The sequence below is a fragment of the Sciurus carolinensis genome, chromosome 9, assembly GCF_902686445.1.
Source record: "Sciurus carolinensis chromosome 9, mSciCar1.2, whole genome shotgun sequence".
Taxonomy (NCBI): Eukaryota; Metazoa; Chordata; class Mammalia; order Rodentia; family Sciuridae; genus Sciurus; species Sciurus carolinensis.
Genome location: NC_062221.1, coordinates 88,189,850 through 88,213,773, shown reverse-complemented (window position 1 = coordinate 88,213,773; position 23,924 = coordinate 88,189,850). Strand labels below are relative to the sequence as shown.

Sequence of the window (23,924 nt, the reverse complement as noted above, 5' to 3'; positions counted from 1 at the left end):
GTTTCGTCCTTTCCCTTCCTCCCCGGCTCCCTTTTTCCCCACTTTGTTCCCGCCCTTAGACCCCAGGTGCGCTCCCCATCCCCCACTGCCCGGCCCCACTACTTTATAGAACCGGGAGGCTGCTACACCCCTGCGGAGAAGAATCCCCGAGGAGCGAGCCAGTGAGATTGGCGTCTGAGGGCAAGAAGAGAGCAATTTGGCTTTTTGAGCTGCGGGCGAGGCTGGGTGGGCAGTAGAAAGTGAGAGGCCATCTCACCAGGGCGCTGGTAACACTCGGGAAGTGTCAGTCCGGTAGACCCACCGGGCGGCGCGCCGCAACCGAACCTGCTCCTGATTGGCGGACGTGCCCCTGAGGGTGGAGTCCCATGAAGCCCCGCCCATCCGGGCGCCCAGGCTGAGGCACCAGATACTCCCCCCACCAGAGTCCCGGCGCTGGGCTCAATTTCCCACTCGGTCCTGCAGCGCCTCTAGGCTGCAGCGAGGCGCTCCAACCACCTGCTTGGCTCTGCGTCTAGGGGAGCGGGGAGGGCAGAAGAGGGAGAGTAGAGGCGGGAGGGAGGAGGAGAGAGGCAGTTACACACGCCTTCCAGTCTCTCCACTCAGAGCAGCCCGGAGACCGCTGCCACCACCGCTGCTACTGCTACCGCCGCTTTCGCTGCTGCCAGTGCTGCCACCTGAGGAGACCCGCCGCCCGCCCCCCGCCCCCGTCGCCGCCTGGGGCGATTCCTTCTCAGCACCGAGCTTTTTATACACACTACAACTATCAACATTATTATTTCAAGAGAAGAAAACTAACAGAAGATACCAGCCCAAAAGAACCACGTACACCTTTCCGTATCACTCAAGTGTCTCCGAGGAAGCCGAGGGTCGCCGGTCCTGGGAGGAGCAGCCGAAGGGACCGAGGGCGGGTGCTGAGGGGGAGGGCGGAGGAGTTGCGGGGATTGCGTGGTGGAAAGTTGCGAGTGGCAGAGATCTGAAGGCGCAACGCCGCCACAGCCCAGGGGACAGTGTGTCTGGGGAAAACCGCTGCCCCCTGCGTCCGGACCCACGAGTGCGGGGCACGGTGGGGCCCGGGACGTCGCCCCCTCCTGCGGCGTGGACTCTGTCAGTGGCTTTCGAGAAGGAGGAGGAATATGGCATCCAAGGCGTCCCCCTCCAGCCGTCTGGTTTTCTGCCTCTTGATCTCTGCTGCGATCCTCAGGCCAGGTGAGCAAGGGCCTCGGAGCGGCCCGGGACTGACCTGGGCCAGGGGCAGTTTTCTAGTTTTCTAGCCCTGGCTTCGCATCCCGTGGCTGTGCACGCAGGCGAGTGGTGGGGGAGGTAAGGGGAAGGCCGTCTAGGCACAGACCTGGCCCTGGGCTCAGTCACCTGTGTCACTCTTTTGGGCTTGACTGATTGGCTCAAGTTTGGGCAGAGAGCTGGGTAAAGCTACAGGAACTTTGGGTAAGGCCGGGGTTGGAGCAGCAGGAACCCACGGGCAAGATTTGTCAGACACTCTCGCCTTGTCCCTGTGGCTCCCGGCTGAGGCAGGCTCTCGCCCTCTGACAATCCCTCCAGTCTCTGGGTATCAAAGTCCACGTCACTGCTGCCGGGGCAGTTTTCCTTTCGTTTAGCTTTCGACTGAAATAACCATTAGCACTTTTTCGTGATAAATCCCCTAGAACTTCCCCTTGTTATGTGGTGAAGAAGGGATGGGAGGGTTAGAGGAGAAAGGAAGGAATTTAATCACCCCCTTTAAAAAGCACACAAACGAAAAACCTAACCCTCAAACCATAGTTCCATTGTCTAGGTGGGTGGTGAGTGTAGGGGTGAAGGCAGGCAAATAATGCTGGCCGAACTGGAATTAGCTGCTACGTTTGGGAGATCTTGGGTTCCTGCATTTCCCGGACCCGTGATAGTTCTTGTGACAGTTCTCAGTTCTATACCGAACCGTAAAAGAAAAGGAGTGGGGGAAGGCAAAATTCCCATTAACTAAAATATCTCTCGGGGAATCCCTTTCCTCGCCCTCGGAGCGTCCCCTGGCCCTGGCATCCTGAGGCCCGCCGAGCGAGTGACATGAGTTAGTCCCAACCGGGCATTCTGAGCGCTCACAGTCACTTGACAGAGCATCAGGTTCATTTCCTCGCTGGACTTGAGGATTTTACCTTTGAAGTTTTGATTTCCATCCCCTCGCAGATAGTTGCCAGTTAAACTACGTCATGCTTTTGACTTGTTTTTTCTTTCCCCTTTCTTTAGTTTATAGCAAAGAAAAAACTCTCGCTTCCTTTATTGCTGCACATTCTTTCAGTTGTTGGCATGCTGAGACCGCAGAGAGCTTTCGAAGCCTCTGAATCTCCCCCGGGAAAGAGGGGGAAAGTAGGGCTGGGAACTAGAGCTAGAGGGAAAGATCACAAGTGTTTGTGAGCTGCTACTGCTGTGCTGCTGCTGCTCCTGTGTGTGTGTGTGTGTGTGTGTGTGTGTGTGTGTGTGTGTGTTTGTTTGGGGGGTGCCCTGTCCAGTTTTCTTTATTAAAGTTACATTTGTAGGTGAGGTAATGATCTCACCTGCTGTTTCTGAGGCTGAGAAAGGCGTCTGTGACAAATCTGAGGTTCTGGGGCGGGGACTGTGAAAGCAGAGTCGAACCGTTTTAAAGCAGGTGAAAACACCGGGGAGATGGGAAGGGGAGACCCTCTTGGGTCTGACACGGTGTGGATTTCACTTTTTCCTGAACCCAGTGTCCGGTGGGGGGAAGGAAAGTCACTCTGGAGCCAAGGGGAGGAGAGTTAAGAAGGGAGGACAAGAGTGATGTAGCTTGTAAAATGTAAAGATCCACACACCCATACTTGGTGTTCATTTTTAACCCTCTCGCGACTTCGAGAGTGTAGATGCTCTACGTCCCCGCCCCCGACCACAAGCACACGCCCAGTTTCCTTTCTCTTGCGGTCGCGCTGGAATTTATTTTCAGTTGGCCAAGTCAGAGGACAGGTTTTTCTTCACCATTTAGCTGCCAAAATGGGGAGAGGTTCCTCTTTCAGAGCTTTTTCCTAGCGCTTCTTTCCGCTCCGCAGGCTCTCCTGTCCAGCGGGCACGGGGCTGCGCGCTCTGCGCTAGCAGGGAGCGCTCTCTCAGCGCCGCCAACCGCTGCAGATGTGGGCCTGGGATGCCACAGACCCTCAGATTCTCGGTTTTCTTGAATAACTGGACTGGCATTGGCGAACTCCTCGGTGCAGTGTCAGTGTGTTTTTTTTAAAAAAGGAAGGATTATGACACTAGGGCGCTGCGTCTGCACTCAGGTCCTGGACGGCAAGCGCGCCTCCTTCAGAGCTCTCTGCAAAACAGAGCTAGTTGGGGGTGCAGTTCCCGTGGCTGCCTTCATTCACCCGACTGACTTCCCTGGCTGTCTCTCTTCATTTCCGGAACAGTATTAATTGTGTGTCCCGTACTGGCGGACAAACTCGAGTTTGTGAAACTGCTCTTGTAGGTCTTTCGGCCTGTAGTCGGTACAGTTGTCTTCAATTCATTTTAGGCATGCCATGTTACCTGTTTTTAAGGACGGGGGAGAATATGTATCAAGTCACCCAAACTGAATTAAACATGAAGGAAATGAAATGGTGTGTGTTCAGCATCCGAGGTAGCAAAAATCTCATTATTCTTGTAAAAGAGCGTCAGCCTGTGGTGACATTTTGTATTGCTTTAAAAAAAAAAAAGGCTTTCCTTGATTATTTACAAAGAGGTGGGGTTTTCCAGTTAACTGTTTCTTTACTTGCATCAACTGTGTACACCCCTCTCTAGGATTTTTCATAAGTATTCACTGATAAAGGTCCCTTTCAAGACATAAAGTTGTTTTCAGTGGAGTATTATGTTTGGAACATATCAGTTTATCTCAACAGGCCTTGGAAAAAGCATCAGCTCACATAATGTCCTCAGAGTAGTGATGGGGGATTATTAAAATTTATTAATTTAAAAAACACAAACTACTAACCTATACATATATATAAAACTATATATTCATAAAATAATATACATATAGTTTTCCCCTGATTTATTTAATCCAATAGCAATTTAAAATTTAATGGAGTACTATTTGCAGTAAATTGCTTTTTGAGGCTTGGCTCAGGACCATCTTCCTTCAGGCACTTGAGCAAGTCATTTAACCTTTTTGGGGACTTCAACTTTCTCATGTGTAAAATAAAAGGTTGAACTAAGAATATTCTTTCAGAGATTTCTTCCAGCTCAAACACACTTTGTTCCTAATGTCATAAGATTAAAACAACAACAACAACAAAACCTATTTGACCTATTTGGGCAGACATTCATTTTTTTTCCAATAGTGTTTTTCTATTTGTCTCATTCTGGACAAAATTTATATAAATTGTATTAACTAGAGAAGTATCAGTGGACCCCAACTGCTAATTTTATTTCTTTTTTTTTTCTACTTTTATAAATTATGATATTTAGTACTTGCTCTTCCAGAACTTAATAGGGAAATTAAAAAAAAAAAAATAAAGTGATGGAGAGGAACTAGTCTCCCACCCTTTTGGGAAAAGAGACTTCAAAAGTAGGAATTGCTTTTACGTTTCAGAAAACTCTGTGAGCCTAACCAGTCCCTTCTGCAAGCCTGCCTCTGTTAAAATTGCACATACAGTTCCCAAAATGAAATATAAATAATGACTGATGGTAAAATGTTCATGTGACAAAGCCTCCTATGAGCACCCTAATATTACTTCTATAATCTAGAAGGAAATAAAAATCTTTACTGTTGTTTTAAAACCTATAGAAATCCAAAATATTTTGCATTACTCGATTCCAAACTTCCTCTGACTTTTTGGAAAATTCAAGCTACCTTATCTCTGGTAATAGAAATTCAGATGAGAATGAATGTCTATTGTTGACTAAGAAGTAGAAAATCAATAAAAGCCCACTTTAAAAATCTTAAATATTATTAGAATACTCTTTGTATTGGAGTTGGGATGCAAGTGTTCAGTTTTTAGCTGTGCCATATAAGAATGTTGAGACCTTAGGAGAATTATTTTTATGCTCCTTCTTAAATTTATTACCTATAAAATTTTCTTTCTGCATAATACATGGTTCGATTGTAGAAAGAATAGTAATCCCCTTGATCAGCATTTTGAAATTTTTAGCAGTAAAATATGCTATATTCTTTAATTATATTGTTAATAGAATAACACCCTTTAACTTATTCCACTTAATTATTACTTTGGTCATTTTAAAAGAAAGCAAAAATGTTTCTTTTTTATTTATTTTTCTTTTTCTCCCCATTTTTCTTCTCCTTCCTAAAATTTCCATGTCAATAACCTTGGCCTTTGTAAAACTGGGCACTGCCTCAGTTGTCAGCATGAGTTTGTGTACAATGGCAGCATTTTTTCAGATAGTATTTTTAATGCTTTATAATTATCATGTCTTATATCCCCAGACACACCTCTTTCTGTTCTGGCCATTTATTAAGCATAAAACTCTATCAAAGAGTTCTACCTCCCTGAGCTATTAACTCAAGTCGACACATGCAATTTATATCCCAAATATGCAGTAGAGCCACATAGGTGCAGCTATGATAAAAGAGTACCTCTGAGCCTCTGTGTATACATAGAAACGTAAGCTCAGTTCCTCCCAAAGTATTAATTTTATTCTTCATTGTTGTTTTCACAAAGGCCTATCTCATTTCTGACACATAAATGTATGTAATACATGAAGAATGAATTTACTCATTGAAATATTAAAGAACGTTTTCTTGGGAATGGTGGGTGATAATATTTATTTAATTATCAGCTCCTCTTATTCTCAATAAGAAATGGAAAAGATCATAAAATGTCCATTTGTACTTTTATTACTTTTTTAATTAAGCAGAATTTTCCCTTCCTATGGAGAACAAAATCAAAATTTAAATATATTTTATATTTAAGAATATGATGTTTTATGTTATTTGATAGGGTCAAGCCCTACAGTTATTGTGCTATGCATACAGTATACAAAGCATTATCTTTTTGGAGTTACAGATATTTTTGTTCAGTTAAATTCTGTTTAAACAACAAAATTCACCTTATTTTTCCACTTTAATATTGAATGGAATGTCTTATAGATTTCAGATAGCACTAGTTCCAAATGTGCTCTGGTATTCAGATTGTTTTATGGTAACCTATTATCATAGGCCATTTTTGTAGTGTATGTTCCAAGAATGAAATTAGCTTTTAATGCTTCCTCTTATTTATCTAGTCAGTTCTCAATTACCCATTCCATTGAAGGGGAAATCGGAGTTGTGCACAATCCAAAACAGCTCCTAATCAAAGGATTACCTAATTTGACTTGAGTTGAAGTACTTAATGAACATGCCTGTATTTGGCCTACTAAGAATTCATATGTTTCACTGTAATGAAACTAAGCTGTGGGGTAATAGGTGCATCAGAAATTAGCTGTCTAACTTCTCTGACTTGCTTCTGTTTTTCTCTCTCATTCATTCTTTCATTCTCTCTCTCTCTCTCTCTCTCTCTCTCTCAGCTCTCTCCCTCTCTCTCTCTCTCTCTCAGCTCTCTCCTGTTTCACTCTATGAACTGATGCAAAATCCTGGCCAAATAGGCCTGACTATATCTATGAGAGAAATTAAGTTTTTGCAATCTTTGCAGATGGTAGAAATATCATGGACTCCTGATGTTCACAAGGAAAATGTCCTATAACCATGGCAATTGGTACAGTTTTCTGACTTTGTCCAATCTCACTTTCATCAAGAATCATTTAAATGTTTATCTTTGTAAGTCACACTTCCAGTGTTTAATAAAAATTTATCTTTACTTTTATGACCATTTTCTTAAACACATTTATGTCATTTCTTTATATGTCTATGAATGAATATATAAAGAAGTAATGCCCTTTTCTTAATATGAGTTGTCTTGGTGGCTAGGTGGATTGACTCTCCAGAGGTTATTGATATACCTGATTTTAGAAAAAGAAATTGCTACTTTTAATGGTTTATGAAATCATTTAAACATTAGAGAACAGTAACATCAAATCCATCAATGGCAGAGAAGATCAAAGATTGAATTCAAAGGACTTCCTTTTTAATTAGTTTATTGTGATGATGTCAACAGAGAAGTTAAGTAAATTTGTTGATTAAGTTATCAACCAGCTTTCCAATTCATCATTTTCTTGGGATAAATCCCCAGAATACTCCCTCAGATTCAGATGTTGATGTAAATTCAATTTTTTTTTTTTTTTTGCATGTACTGGGCAAGCACTCTACCACTGAACTACAACCTCAGCCAGATGTGAATACGTTTTTGTTCTTTTTATCTATAGTGTATAGTTTTAGACATTCTAGGTTGTCTTATTTGAACTGTGAATGAAAACAAAATAACTTTTGTATTCTTTCTACCTTTAAGGTAAAACCAGGATTGTAATTTCAATAATGACTGAAGTGTGTCCTGACTTTTCCCTGTACTTGTCTTTTGCTGTTGGCTTTGCCATATTGCATGCTATTGGCTACATTTTTTCTCAGATGACTATGAACTTTTGCAATATCATTTTGTGTGGAGGGTGGGGTGGATACTGCAGATTGAACACAAGAGCTTATGCTTGTTAGGCAAGCACTTCTATCACTGAGTTCCATCCCCAGTCCATTTTATTTTTTATTTTGAGATAAGTTGCCTAGGCTGACCTCAAACTTGTGATCGTCCTACCTCTGCCTTCCAAGTTGTTGGGATTACAGGTGTGTGCTATGCATTCAGTTTGCAATATCAAATCTTATCTACATCTATGTATTCTTTAGTCCAGTAAAAGGCTTGACACCATAAAGATGCTTCACTTTTAGCTTTTGTTGCATTTCTTTGCATATACAGAAAACTAAGCTTTTTTTACATGGCAGCACCTGCCATTGATGGGCTAACAAAAATTTTTGCCAAAGAATGTGGGAATAAGAATATTAATACTGCCTCCTGAGATTAAACTGAAAAATAAAACCATCGTGAAAAAAAACAGCTATATGCAAAATTGCCTGATGGGAAGAAGGAGTTACTGGCCAGCAGACATGATGACATTTTAATAGTGTATTACTTAAAAAAAAAAAAGAAGAAGAAAAGAAATCATGCATATTAGTAAGGAAATTTTGGTTCAGGATAGAAAAGATCAGTAGAGAAAGCAAGAAGAGTGATTGACCAAAGGTACTTTTTGGAGATATTTATGCATACAAACACTTTTCTCCTATGGTGGAAATGACCCCTCCAGCTAGAAGACATGACATTTCCCAATGTCCTTAGCAGATGCAGCTTTTTAATAGAGATAGATAGAACCTATTATAAAGACTTAATGCTCTAAATGTTCAAATAATATAATGAATTTTCCCATGCTGTGATTTCATGTCACTAAGAAATCCTCTAATTATAACACAACTTCTTATACAGTTAATTTACAGGGAGAAGATGCACTAGCTAGAGAATTGTGAACATTGTATTCCCTTGGTAATAACTGCTCTATGTAAACCAATAAGTTGGTTTATGAGTTTGGTTAGTGAGTTCATCCTTGAAAAATGGCAAAAGTTTTAGTAAGCATCTAAAATAAGTTTCTGAGCTTTTAGAGTTAAAGTCTGCGTATTGAACTATTGCAAATTCATTTTATGAACTCTTTGAGGTGCAATCAGCTAGGCATTTCCCAAGTTGTGACACCTGATGTGTCACCTGTTTGGTTACCTGTTGTAGACATTTATTTTTATTTATTCATTATCTTTTGGTGCTATCTGGCTTAATAGCACATTATTAGTAGGCTGATCATACTTCCTGGTATATCCAGGAAAGATGGTCCTATTGTATGCCTGATAATCAGGTGTGATTATTAATAATGTCACCCTTTTCTGTCTTCAGAAGTTCATTTTGGATGACAAATTAGATGGTAACGATATGCTATAATTTGGATGTTGAATATACTCAGAGAACTAAGTGTTAAGACTTGACCTTCAGGATGGCATTATTGGAAGTTGCTGGAACCCTTAAGAGGTGCATATTAGTGAGAGGTCCTTAGGTCATTGAGGGCATGAACCCAAAAGAGTTGTGGCACCCTAGCCCCTTCCTCTTCCTCTTGCTCCTTGGTTCATGATGTAGATGATTTGTTCTGACATGCGCTTTCACCATGAAGTGCTGCCTCATTACAGGCTCAAAATAATAGTGTCAATGAATCATGGACTGAAACCTCCAAAACTGTGAGACAAAATAAACCTTTTCTTTTTATAAATTAATTACCTGATGTATTTCATTCTAGTGATGGGCAACTGAATAACACACCATAATTATTAGTAACTTATAAACTCTATGTGGGTCTTAGAACTTAGCTCTTAGAAAAGCATTTCTCATCCTGATAGAGTGAGCATTTCTAACCTTCTAAAATTTAAATATCAACTATAGTGAAATATCACTAAGGTGTTATTTGCCTGTTTTAAATCAAGTCGAAGAGAGATAAGGTTATCGTATGGAGTGTCAGAATTTTGTAGTGGATTTTCCCTCTTCTAGAACCTTGACCAAAATCTATGACCTCCCAGAGAGGAAACCATGTGAGTCTCTCTGGTAGGTCTTATTTCCACTATTAATAATCAACCTCCAATGGAATGAAAGTATGGACAGTTTCTGTGTGTGTGTGTGTGTGTGTGTGTGTGTGTGTGAGAGAGAGAGAGAGAGAGAGAGAGAGAGAGAGAGAGAGAGAGACAGAACCCCATAGTTTGGCATGCAAACTGAATTTACTTGAGTTGCCAAGGGAATAGAAATGTTTAAAATTCACCTTGGAGCTACACTTAGCTATGCAGTTATTTGTGGAAGCCTTATTTCAGTCTGAGCCTGAAATCCTTTCACAGCAAATTGTGCAACTCCTATTGTGTTGTTCTATAAGGTTTCTCAGTAGCACCACTATCAATTTGACTCTAAAAAGATTATCACAGTAGTCTATAAAGTTGATGGAAGCCCCCAGTCTTTCTGTACTTGTAAGCTACCATTAGTAGCTGCAATCCGACAGTTGTATGAGTCAGATATGGTGACATGACTTGGGGCAGAAAACAGTATGGTGAGAACAGTTGGTACTAAAATTTATGATTCCCACCAAATTAGGTGTCCACATGTAATATTAGGTATCTACGTGTAATATTAGGTTCAGTTACCGCAGAGTGTTTTGGGTATTCAGAAAACCCCCAAAATGGATGTAACTAATGAAAGTTAAGAGGGCATTATCTAAGCACATATAGTAAAGGATGCTACAGTTTTTTTCTCAACAACAGGGCAGAATGAAGAAAGAGCATATTGGCCTCTGTGACTAAAACTCTTGTTACCATGTACCCAAGAATTCTCCAGAATAGTTACGATGTTTCTTGGAATGGAATTCACCTTACTGTATATCAGCCAAATACATAAGAAGTTCAGCTGCTGATCCTGAATATTTGAACCACAGGTTGTCAGTTAACTATTCCTGCATAATTAAGCACTCCAAGATATAGTGACTTAAAACAGCAGCTATTTATTTAATTCATTATTCTTCAGGTTGGCCTTTTCATCTGGACTTGGTTGGGTGCTTTTTCTGGTTTTAACTGGATGCCTTCATTCCTCTGCAGTCTGCTGTGGGTCAGCCTCAGCAGCTCTGCTTCTAGGAGTAGGTTGACTGTTGTTCAGGAGAAATGAACTCTCCTCCATGTCTTTCACTCTCACAAATTCTTGCCTCAATCTGTTCTCATGATAGAAATTTTAAGAGAAAGCAGGAGCATGCTATTCTTTTTGATTTTTAAAATTTTATTTGTTCTAATTAGTTGTACATTATTGTAGGATACATTTATACATTTTGATAGATCACACATAAATGAAGTCTAATCTCTCACTGTTCTGATTATACATATTGCAAGATTACATTGGTCATGTAGTCATACATGTACATGAGGTAATAATGTCTGTTTCACTCTACTATTGTTCCTTCCCCCATACGGCTTCCCCTCCCTTCACTCCCCTCTACTTAATATAAAGTAACTATTCTTCCCTAGATGCCCCCATTGTGAATTAGCAGCTGCATATCAGAGGAAACTTTCAGTCGTTGGTTTTTTGGATTTCACTTATTTCTCATAGCATGATATTCTCCAACTCCATCCAATTACCAGAAAATGCCATAATTTCATTGTTCTTTAAAACTGAGTAGTATTCACATTTTCTTTATCCATTCAGCTGTGGAAGAGCATCTAGGTTGGTTCCATAGTTTAGCTATTGTGAATTGAGCTACTATAAACATTGATGAGGCTGTGTCATTGTAGTATGTTGATTTTAAGTTCTTTGGGTATAAACAGAGGAGTGGGAAAACTGCATCAAATGGTGGTTCCATTCCAAGTTTCTGAGGAATCTTCATATTGCTTTCTATAACGTTTGCACCAATTTGCATTCCCACCAGCAATATATGGGTATACCTTTTTCCCCACATCCTTGCCAACATTTATTGTTGCTTGTATTCTTGATAAATGCCATTCTGACTGAAGTGAGATGGAATCATAGAGTATTCTTGACCCAACTTCAGAACTGGCAACCGTCTTCTGTCATATTCTGTTCGTGAAGACAAGTCACAAGCCAAGCTTTGGTGGGGGAAATAAGGGTGGGGAAATCATGGAGGAGGGAGCTAAAAAATCACTTTGTAAAAGGGGTGGCTAAAGACCAGGAAGAGAGAATTAGGACCATATTTGCAATTAGTCTACTACTTAAAATAATAATACTGAATGTGACAAGTTAAGACCCTTACTACAGAGTCTTGCCCCATATTTACAATATACACTCTCTTCTTCTGTATCACTGGGCAAAAAAATATAACTTATTAAAGAGGCTTAAGCAGTGTCTAATAAAAAATTTCCTAGGGTTTAAATATTAACTTTCCATGAAATGAAATTATGGAAAGATCAGTGTTTCTGAGTGTGAGAGAGAGAGAGAGAAAGAGTAGCAGGGTAGAGAAAAAGAGTGGGAGGGAGATCGAAGAATTAGAGACATAATGTATGGTCACAAGCTCAGAGTAAAGACTTTAGAACTGTAAAGAACCTTGAAGTGACTTAGCTGCTTGCCTAACATCACATTGTGTATCACCTAAAATTAAAATGTATGTGAATTGACCATTCAACATATATAATAGCACTCAACAAATATTAAGCAAGTTCGCAGTATGTGTACAACACTGTGCTTGGGGATAAGGAAATAAACTAGTTACTCAACAGTCAAGCACCTATCACTCAAAGACATCGTGTTCTCTCCAGAAATAAGGTGTGAACCAACTAATTATATAGCTATTTTCTACAAGTTTTGCTAAGTACTAGAAGAACTAAAGAGCACTGTACATCATGGTGGCCAGATCAGGTCTGGGTTTTAGGAGAGAGCTGGAAAAGTTTCAGAAAGTGACATTTGAGGCATCTGCTGAGTAATAAATAGCTTGGATGAAGATGCTAAGACAGGAAGGAACTTAGCTACTAACTCCTGGAAGTAAAGTGGCATCTTTCAATTTCTAGGGAAACTAAAGAAGCTCTAAAGGTTGAGGCAGAAACCAAGGATTCTTGAAGCTGTTCAAATATTTTTCTGCAATCCTGCTAATTAACTTACCAGTTGTGGAGTTCAGGAGATCTCTGTCTTATTCAAATACTCATATTCTAGCAAATATTTGCATATGTACCTCTCCTCTTTGAAAAACAGTGAAGTGGGAACATACTGTGTGCAATGCACTTTTCCTTTTTCACTTAGCATATTGTACAGATTAAAAGATTATTTCATCAGCACATAGTGCTCTACCTTATTTTTCAAAATGGTGTATTGGATGTTATTGTACTATCATAATTAACCATTTTGCCAGTTCTTGGAAGTGTAGATTGTTTCCCATCTTTCGTTATTGCAAATAATAGAGCAACGGAAGTCCTAATGAACAATTATGTTGGAAGGAAGTTATCCTGGAAGTGAAATTTCTGAATCAAAATATATGTCCAGTTTTCATTTAGAAAGAAATTCTAAATTAACATTTCAAAGAGCATGTAACTTTTTAAAATCTCAACAAAAATACATGAGGATGTCCTTTCCTTGTATTCCTCCTTAACTCTGTACTATTAATCTATATTTTTAAACAGAATGGTTAATTCTTATTTATTTAAAACTTATGGATGAATTAGAATCATGAGAGTTACACTCATATATAAAGCAAAAATGACAGATTTATTTTGCACCTACCTTCATTATACATGGGATGGGGCCAAAAATGAGGGGAAATTTGTTTAGTATGGATTTTTATCATTTTTCCTCCCATAAGACTTTACATATAACTTTTAGAACTGCTAACTTTTAAAGTAAAGACCGTGTAATTGTAAGCAATATTTTCTTCCGTTTTGTAAGACTCTGAAATTGGATTGGCTAACTTAGAAGTGAATTAAGAGGCAACCACATGTGAGCCTTGTAGAGTATCTGATACTGTTTCTCATTATACAGGTGGTTTCCAAATATTTGGGTCAGCTCATTGTAGGTACATTGTGTGGGTGGTCTAACTAATGCCATTTGTAAACCCTGTATAATTGATCTTGCTAAACAAATCTGTTATTGCTAAATAAATCATAATTTGAACAATTCTTCCAACAAATTTAACAGACTGATAATTTTGTTTTCAAGCTGAAAAGTACCATCCTTTGCAAATATTTTTAAAAGTCAATATATCATTAAATACATTTTACTTTGTACTTTTTGGACCTCTTATGGAAAGCACAAGCAAAATCTGTTTTTTATAGTGGCTTTTCTACAGAAAAATCATAGCAATATGTATATGAAGAGGTTTCAACAGGTATATGCTGAAGGTAAATATTTTTTAAACAAAGCAAAAAGTATTCAAAATGGGGTTGATATTAGTATGCACATACTGTAATTTCATGAACAAGCAGTTTCTTCTGGGCATTTAATTTTATGTATTCAAATTTTTGGCAGGCATACTTTATTCTGCAAACATTTTCTCTACCTAGTGATAGGTATGACATTTTTCAAAAAGAATGCTTATGGAGGTTTTAAGGAGTAAATTTTATATTTTTGCACAGATGGGCATGACTCTAAATATGAATAATTTTGATAGCAGATCTAGGAGTAAAATGTAATATATATTTGTATTTACCCTGTTCGATAAATTTCCTACTCTATTCAACCTGTGTGGAAGCTAACCTAGTTGTCAAATAGTTTCTGCTTAGTTAAATCATTTTTCATATTATACTGAGATAGAAAATAAGTATCTGTTTATTAAAACAAACACTGATTCAGTTGTTTTCCTTTGTTGTTAAGAAATGTCTCCTTTCTTTTAGAAAGGTTAAAAAAAGAGTAGAGATTCACAGTATGATATGGAGGTTATTATTCTCTAGAATTGATCCAACATATTTGATTAAAAAGAATTTGAACTGTTTGAGTAGTGATATTTTTTTTGTGTGTGTGGATAATATGGTTTAATATTGCAGTATTTATTTATTTTAAAAATACATTGTTTTTAATTTTTATAGACTGTCACTTCACAGGACTGAACACATTGCACAAGAGCTTAAGAACTTGAGCTATAGAGCACAGCAAAAGTTTGCTTTCTAGTGTTTGTTCTTATATATATACTGAAGATAACAAATACCAAGTTTACTTGATATTAATATGACCATAAAGAGTACATATTGCATTTCTCACTGCCTGACATATAATGGACTCAACCAATAACAATTATTATTAATCACATTTTCAGTAATCATAATATTATGATAATACCAGTTTAGTCACATCAGAAAAATTTATGAAATATTTCATTTTACTGATTAGAAGATCTATTTCCGATCTATCTGAATAAATTTTGTGTTTCCATACCACAATTGGAAAAAATATTTTATTAGCATGTTTTAGTTCCATAGATTGCCAGGGAAATGTTCAGCTTTAATAACTCTGGGAAAACAAAATTCAAATCATAAATTGAAAGTTATAGCTCTAAAATGTAATTTCTCTCAAACAAAACTCCAATAAGAAAAAAAGAATATGTGCTCTAAAATTATAGATAATGTGTAGTTTACCATATTATTCTTAGAAATTGATATTGACTATATTACTGTAATATAGACCTTGAAAAGAGAAAAAATTTCCAGTTATTGTAATATAGGCATTTGGATGATAGAATTATGATCTTAAATACAAGTCACACTTTCTCAAGCATAATTCAATAGAGGGAGCTCCACTACTTTCCTTTTATGAACATCATAGGATGCTTTCATTTATTCTGATTTTCTAGTGACCTCTAATTAAATAGTGAAAATTATTAAAACCTGTAATTTTAATATTAAGGATGTTTTAGAAATTGAACAATATCCTCCTCTTATTCATGAGATTCAAAAATTTCTTCTGTATTAATATATGTTTTAAAACCTCAACTCTTAGTTCTTTGTACCTTTTGAATAATCAATCACTAGACAAAATTAAAATAGGCATAGATTTGAGAAGCATCCTTTAATATGGCAAGACATTGAAGGAGGACAGTTTATTTCTAATGTTAAAATAATGCATGTTTTATATTAAGTTTATGCTAGCTATTGCTAGACATTTGAAAAATTCAGATAGAGTAGCTGGTATTTTTCTTACTATCTGTATTTTTAAATGAACGTTTATGAATTTCTACATGGAAGCAGTCTATAATCACACACTGCCCTCATTTCTTATGTTCCCAGATATCCTCTTGATTTAGATAATGCCAAATATATTTTCACACTAAATTTATATGTATCAATCTTATCTAATATTATTTACTTTTTAATTTTGTTGTGATGGAAGAGATACATAAAAACAGAATTTTTGTCACAGACTCACCAAAATGATTTAAAAACTTAAATCCTTTCAAATTTATGAAATCTCCTAAGATATGCCTGTTAGGGAATTATTTATCTACTTTCTGTGATACTGACAATTCCTTTATCCTTTATGAGATTTACTGTTGTAATGGAAATATTTTACTACATGACTTCTCTAATTCAAAACTCAACTTTGATTTAGAGAAAGAATATTGCACACATGGTCACATAGGTTTGAATTAATGAAACTTATTTCATTAATTTCATTAAATACATTTATTTCATTAATACATGAAATTTAGTTAAGAATAAAACCTTGAAATTATGAACTTCATTTTTAATTCAAAATGGAAATGACTTCATTGAATTCCATAGAAAATTGCATTATCTTACATATTAGTCTTCCTAATTTATTTATTTATTTATTAAAAAAGATTTTGAAATTTGTAGACTTATTTGCAGTTGTTAAAAATAATACAGAGAGTTCCCATGTGCCCTTCGCCCAGTTTCCACCAATGATGCTTTGCTTAACTACAGCACAATATCATGGCACTTTATCCAGTTTTCACCATTGATAATGCTTTGGTTATAGTACAGTGTCACAACATTTGACATTGACAGAATTCATCAATGTTGTACATATTTTACTAATTTTACATGTACTCATGGGATATGTATTGATTCTGTGAAATCTTGTCATGTGTGAATTTTTGTGTACAATCACCATACCAAACATTGCTGTTACAAGGATCAGTCATGTTGTTTCTTTACAGATCATAATTAAAAGATCCTTTTTAAGGACAATACTTTCCTTCTTACTCCCTTACCTAATTCCCAGCTACCATTAATCTGCAATTGTACAATTGCAGATTTCAAGAAAACTATATAAATGGGATCATACAATATATAACTTTTTAAGATGGGCTTTATTTTCAGTCAGCATCATTCTCTTTGAATCCCTTCAAGTTGTTATATGTTCTAATGGTTTGTTCCTTTTTATTGCTAAATGGTATTCCATGGTATAGAGGTACTAGAATTTGTTCAACCAAATGTTGAAGGACTTTTGGGGTAGTTTCCAGTTTTTGACAGTTATGAATGAAGTTGCCATGAACATTCACTTGTTGGTTTTTGTGTGAATATAATATTTATTTTTCTTTGCGATATTGTATTATAACTGCATGTTTAGTTTTGTAAGAAATTGCAGAATTACTTTTCAGAATAGCTGTACCATTTTATATTCCCACCAGCAATGCAAGAGAGATCTAGTTTTTCTGAATTCTTTTCTTTAAATATTTTTCCACATTTTTGTGGGTGTGTTGTACTTGCACATGATGGTGGGATTCACTGTTACCTATTTCTGCATACACACAATTATAACAATATAATTTGACCAATATCATTTCCCAGTTTTCCCCTTTTCCTGCCTAAACTTCCTAATTTGTAACTAAAATGATATCAGTTAAAGAAATCACCCAGTTCTCTGGCATATTTAAAAAGTGCCAATGGGCAAATAGCTTTAAAATGTTTCTTATTGAAATTAGATTCTCTGTCATTGTGACAAAGTTAAGGGGGCAGCCTGATGATTGAGGCTTGTAGCCTGTTCATCACAGTTTTAACAAATAACAGTCATGAGTATTCTTTAAAGTAAGTGCATATTTTATTGTGTTTATTTCCATTACATATTAGAGTTTGAGAATGTAACCTCCATAGCCAAGTTGTGTTGTGCTAAAATGGAGTCTCCTCTACTTTTCCAGCTGGGTGACGTTGGGAAGGTTGCTTAACCCCTCTTCTGTACCGATCTATGCAAGGAGGATAGTAGTCCCCATCTCAGAGAATTGTTGGGGAAGTTAAAGAAATTGGTACACATAAACCTCAGTCAGCAGTGTACTTGTCAGCTAGTAAGCTCTTAATAAATGTATTATTCAAGTATTTAATTTCACTTAATCTTTCCCCCCAAATATGATGATATACCCAGTTTATTCCAACAGGTACAAAGAGAGAGCAACAGGTTGTTCAAACTTTTTAAATTACCAGCTGTAAGTCCTGTTCACCCCACCTTCTTTTTTCACTCCATAAATGGAATATGAATGAGAGTGATGTCATGTTGTTTATTGGTCATAATCTTATACTCACTCTATATACCAGGTCATCTGGAAACTCCAAAGTATCACCTAGGAATTATTAGCATCATATTCATCAACATGATAATGAAACATCATTTCATTATAATCCCAAAATTGGAATCGAAAATTAAAAGGAAATGTGAAGCTAAAAATGAGACACATTGCAGCCTGTAGTTCACAGTTTCTGAGAACAGTTGTTGTTTTATGTCATTAGTAAGTAGGCCAGAGGCAACTTGGAGTAAAAAACTGTGTATGTGTGTTTAAAGACAGATTTGGGTAGATTCTGCAGATTAAAATAGAGTCTAGCAATTATAATATTTTAAGGAAGTGAAAAAAAGAAACGTAGTCCAAACTACCCCACCAACATCAGTCTAAACTCTCTTTAAATTCTTCTCCCTTCTGCCATCAGAATGACACAGGATATGAATTGAAACTTCTCTGCTGAAAACACAGTTAGTGTAAAACACAAACATTTTAGTAAAGTATTTAAGGTTCTTCTCATATTTCTCCACATTGTCTTTCTTGAAATCTCATGTGAGATCATCTAGAGAAATATGGAGATCATTTAAACTAATTTGTAATTGAAAATGTAAGTTTCTGAAGATATTAAAACTACACTTTTTTTTTGTAAGGATAATTATAGGCACACGTTCCAAATAGGCAATGAGTGACAGGTGTTATTTCTCCTGTTTTTAATTCATAGATTAAACATATTGATCAGGAATTTTTCCCAGAAGATGGCAGAAATAGTGTAGAAAAGATTTCATTAGCAAATTAATGAGTTACTCAGGCAGTACTTAATAAATTTGTACCACAGAAAACACATGTACTGTGGGCCATGCCTTGAATGCTTATAAAATACAGTAAATCATTAGAGATAATTTGGAGAAAATCTAGTGTTATTTTTGTCATTTTATTGTTCTGTATGTTGAAGAAGAGTTACGAATTCATGAAAAACACATAAAAGAGATGAAATGATATTTCATTTATACTAAAAAAATAAACTTGGAGTTTTTGAAAGTCACATATCATTTTAGGAAACAGACATTACTCGTAAAGAGTAACAAATTGGATTTATCATGGTATCTTATGGATTGTTGGTACTTGATAACTGAAAAACTATTTTTAATTCTGTCTGATATGTTTTTTTCTAGACCAAAAAATCTCGTTTGTGTAATCTCTTTTTCTTAAGTCTTTTTATGTGATTTTATTTGTTTCTTTATTTTACTTTACATTGTATTCTTCCTCCTTGTTCAGAGTTTTCACTTCTATTTCTGATTTTACTCTGTTGTCCTCATAGGCAACCTTGTTAGTTAAATTTTGCTTCTGTGATGTGAGACTGAAGCTATCTCCTAAATTCTTGTCTAGAAATTCTAAATCTTTTTTTATTACCTTATCAAAATGTATTTGTCCAGAATAAGCAATATAAATTCAACATATTGTCACCAATAGCTCCCATGTATTTAATATCTGCTATGCTCCATGCAAAGTAGTATGTACTTTACAAAAGAATGACTGATATAGTTGTATAATCAATTTCAAGTTTAAATATCTGTGCTTTTTGGTTTTTACTTTTTAAATTAAAAAATTCAATCTCACTTTTAGCTTTTTCAGTAAATAACTTTAATGCAGTTTAGTCTATGTATCAAAAAGTAGTCTCAGCAAATATGTTATCAAAATCAAATTAGTGAGACTCTTTTTTTGGGGTCCATATCAATGACCTATCAAGATTCTGGATTAATCAAAAATAGGCCACATGACAATTTTTAAAAATGTCTTCTATCACATCAAATAAAAGGTTACCTTTTTCATAGCAAACCTTGCCTGGATTCCTGGAACCTTGCTCTCTCAGCTAGGCTTCACATTGACAATGCTGTGAACAAAATAATTTTCCCACAGACAATTTACAAATAAATTTATTAAAAAAAAAAGAGTATTCAGTTTTCCAAGGAAATAGAATTTTTGTCATTGAAAAGCCTTATTTAAGTCTGTGTATGTAAGATTAAAAAGTTAAGTTTTATGATAAAAGATGTGATCTGGTAAAAAGAGAGTGCTGTGTTCCTTAAAAACCAGTTAGACAGTTGCTGCTGAAGAGAGCAGGAGGGGGATAAGGAGGCCAGGGGGTGGGGAGGTGGTGGGGTAGGGGCGGGTAGGGGGCGTGGAGCTCAGGTATGAGAAGACCTCTCCTCACCCAGGAAAGAAAAGCAAGACTGGAAGTGAGCCTGAAAGGGAACTTGCTACTAACAAAGAAATCACCACAGATTGTTTGGTGTATCAGTAGCATCAGGTTTTCTGATTTTGGTGTATTGAGAAAACTAGTTGATAATATATTCCAGTAATTCCAATTTTGAATATTTTCTTTGAATTTTTAACAGTGAATTTCAATCTTGAAATGGGAAGATTAATGACTGGGAAAGGGAAAGAAAGCTTTTTACAAGACATTTCCATGCAAAGTTGTCTTGAACTCCAGAAAATTATTGACCAAATTTGGAAATGCTTGTCAAATTCCATAAATGCAGGTGTGAATTCATGTTCCTTAATCAAACTCCAGCAATTCTAAATGACATTAGTTTGCTTAATTCTCCAGAGAAGCTAAAGCTCAGTTAAGCAAAGCTTTAGAATATCATTTATTAATAAAATTATGTAAATAGTGTAACTGTTGGTTTTCAACTGAGTATATCTGAATATGCTTGGATCTGCATTGACTGCGGAAGGCTTGTCTATATAGGTTCAGTTCTATACCTGAACTGATGAATATCCAGGAAATCAGTGTTTTTGAAACTACTCCCCAAGATGGATGGTACATATAATATGGAACTGCTTTAAACATGGGCATCCATGGGCTTGAGATAAGACTTGCACATTGAGCTTCTGTTTCTTTCTACACAATGAGTTTATCTCTCACATTTGCAGGGAAGGTTAAAATTAGAAGAGTGTAACAGAGACCAGTGGGTGACTACTCAAATTTTTAAAAGGAAAGTCTGATGGGTAAACAAATCTGAAGTAAAAAGGAAAGGATATTTTAATTAGAAAAGCAAAGTTAAGAAAACAGAAGTGAACCAATGAAATGTCTTTGGTTAGCACAGGTGCCTCTATGTCTGTCTTAAATTATCTGCACAATGGTTTATGCATAAGTCAACTGAATAAAATATCCAAGGCCTGTGTAAACTATTGAGTTGGCCCTAGTTATAGTTCCCCTTTCTTTGTCTACTCACAAAGAGCACAGCTAAATCCATTACGTTGGTTAGGAACAATACTCCTACGCCTAGTTTTTGCCAGACTTTTCTGCACCTCACCTTCCTATTTCTCAGGATCTACATACATCCCTAGACCTTAGACCTTGCTTCTTGGAAAGCCTAGATTTGAGCTTATCACCACATGAAAATTTTTTAAAAAAGTATTTTAAATTGTTTTCCTAGTGAATTGCAGATTTTTTCTTTTATAAAGTAAAATTGTGTGGAAGGTTATATAATATTCTTTCTTACCAATTTTGACACATTTATAAGAAGCATGCCTGCTTGGACACTAGGAACTAATTCAGAAACTAGCAAATTAATGACTTTCATTATATTCCTTTTTCAAGCACAGTCCCCTTTGTTTAGAATACTATACTTTTAAACTGAATCCTTTAATGTGTAAGCAAACACTAAAGGCAGTATGAGCAATTACCCAAAAAACATTATTTTTCCAATAGTTTTACTCTCACTTTACTTAAAATTCTATTAAAATTGATATTTCAAGTTGGCAAGTTTTAAGTTCACCTTTTATTTATATTCCAGGTCATTTTCCAAATAGAAAGTTAGATGTTTTTCTATACAAGAAGTATTTAGAATAACTATGGAGTAATTATATTTTCCACAGGAGTATGTAATAGTCTTTCAGGCCAAGATTTCAAATGAGGGTGCTACCGGGAATGTAAGACGGAAATAAAAATAATACCCCCCCCATTCACACACCCACACAAAAGAAATAAATCATCAAACGAAGCTCAGAAACACTTCAAACATAAGATCATCTTTTACGTTATGTTTTTCTTGGTTGTTTGCTTTGCTTTCTGGAACTATTGCTTAATTTATTAGCTTTTTCTCTTTAAACATTAGCAGGACATGGAATGTACTGAAAGTTAAAAACAATAACGTTGATTCTCATAGCAAAACTGGTATGTACTTATTAACCACATACCTACACCTTGAAATAAAGTTGCTGCACAAATAATAAAAGAAATTTAGAAAACAGGTCTTATGCAAACAGTCTACACACCTATTGTTTAGTGATTAAGTTGGAAAACATTTAACAGTGAATGCTGGTTTATCATTGTTCATCAGCAGTGGTTAGCAGGATCATTTTCAAGTTAATAACAATGATCAGGAACTTCCCTTTTTGGTGAGGCCTGGCTACCAGTGACTGATTGGAGGTGATGTAGAAGACTTGGAGGTGGAACAAAAGACCCAGGTTTCATTTCTGCCTTGGAGTTTGGTTAGCCACTTCATATTTCAGTTCTCCATTTCTTTGCTTGTTCAATGACAATCTTAGACTCCATGTGATTCCTTCCATGTGATTGTAAATGTGTGATTTCATTACACTGCCTAAAAATAATCATTCCATTGGTCCCTGTTTACTATTATTTGCAATCTTTTCTCATCAGTATGCTAATTAAGAACTAACCATGTAATATGTTTCAGATTCTCTAGTGACAGTGGACCATAAATAAAATAATTGAAACATAGAAATAAAAAATACAATATAAGGGAGCATTAGCAGAGTGTGAAATTATAAGAGACAAGCAGGGATACAACTTGACACTTGACACTGAACAAACTTCATGAGACTATATTGTTATATTTTTATTTCAATTTTTATATTTTAAATAAAGCTATGGAGAAATAAAACTGGATTTGGTTCAGAGAAAAACAATACAATTCACTGTAGAGTACAAGTCTGTAAGGAATGGATAAGGTCCAGAGAAGGAAATGAAGCTTAAATTATTAACTGTTACGAGAGCACTGATCCATGATTTCCTATCTCTGCAGACAACTATCCCACCCCAACAGCAAAATAGCATTTAGCTAGTTCAGTTACTTTGAACTTGCTAATTTTGAGGAAGGGTTAGGAGCCAGTTCTGATAGTGTTACAAAACTTTACAGTCCCTTTTCTAGGTGATGTTTTATATGTAGATGGTATACTCTGGGCAGAGATTTTCCTATGTCTTCTTTGACTCAGAGATTTAATATGAAAGAATGGTAAATTTGGTGATAAATTTAGTGATAAAGGAGTCATTTTTCTTATCTGTAAACTAATTTCAAGATTTCTTCTAGGTCATACTGTCCATGATTTAATTTTTTTTTTTTTTTTATGTTTGAGATGTTGGACCTGAAGTTTCACTGAGCATTTGACTGCAAAAATATTTTCTTAGAAAACTTACTTTGGGTTAAGGAAGCAAATATTTCTTTTAAATTATAAAGTGGGTCTATTTTCAACTTAATAATTAGATCCCAATTGTTCTATCCACATCCTCTGGATTTTTGGCTGGTAAGGATTCAAAACCATGAGAACTTACAGCCAGGATTTACATAGTATAAATTGAGTATACTAAGGATTTTGTGAGGAAAAAGAGGAAGAAAGAATAGCTAAAAGTAGTTATTTAAGTTGGAAGTTCTGTAATATCTCTAATTCAATATTTTATCTGTAAAATATAAGAATAATAGTATTTATATGAGAAATTTGTTGAAAGAACTAAGTAAGATAATCTTTGGAAAGAGATTAGTAACATTAAAGGCCAGAAGAAGAGACTTCGGAAATGTCAGCTGTTACTTTTTATACTGCCATTTTTATCAACATCTTAAGCTGAATATTTTAGAAGGATATACCTTCCAAGAAAAGGTTCAAATATGATGCATTTTCAAGTATAATTGAAAAGATGAAAAAATTAAAATAAATACAGAAAATTATATCAGTATAATTTTATTTATCTTACCAAAAGTACAAAGATGGATAGTAAGAAA

At 36.2% G+C, this 23,924-nt stretch overlaps 1 protein-coding gene across 2 annotated transcripts in view; it reads left to right on the top strand.

The window, feature by feature from the left end:
- Window positions 1–537: 537 nt before the first annotated feature.
- Alcam (activated leukocyte cell adhesion molecule) overlaps window positions 538–23,924 on the top strand; it is a 181,208-nt gene continuing 157,821 nt past the window's right edge. The window contains exon 1 of one of the 2 annotated variants that reach the window (XM_047563008.1): window positions 538–1,206. In XM_047563008.1, coding sequence (XP_047418964.1) covers window positions 1,134–1,206 — 73 coding nt within the window. In that variant the 5' untranslated portion in view covers window positions 538–1,133. The remainder of the gene's footprint in view (window positions 1,207–23,924) is intronic. The other variant, XM_047563007.1, reaches the window with a different exon arrangement.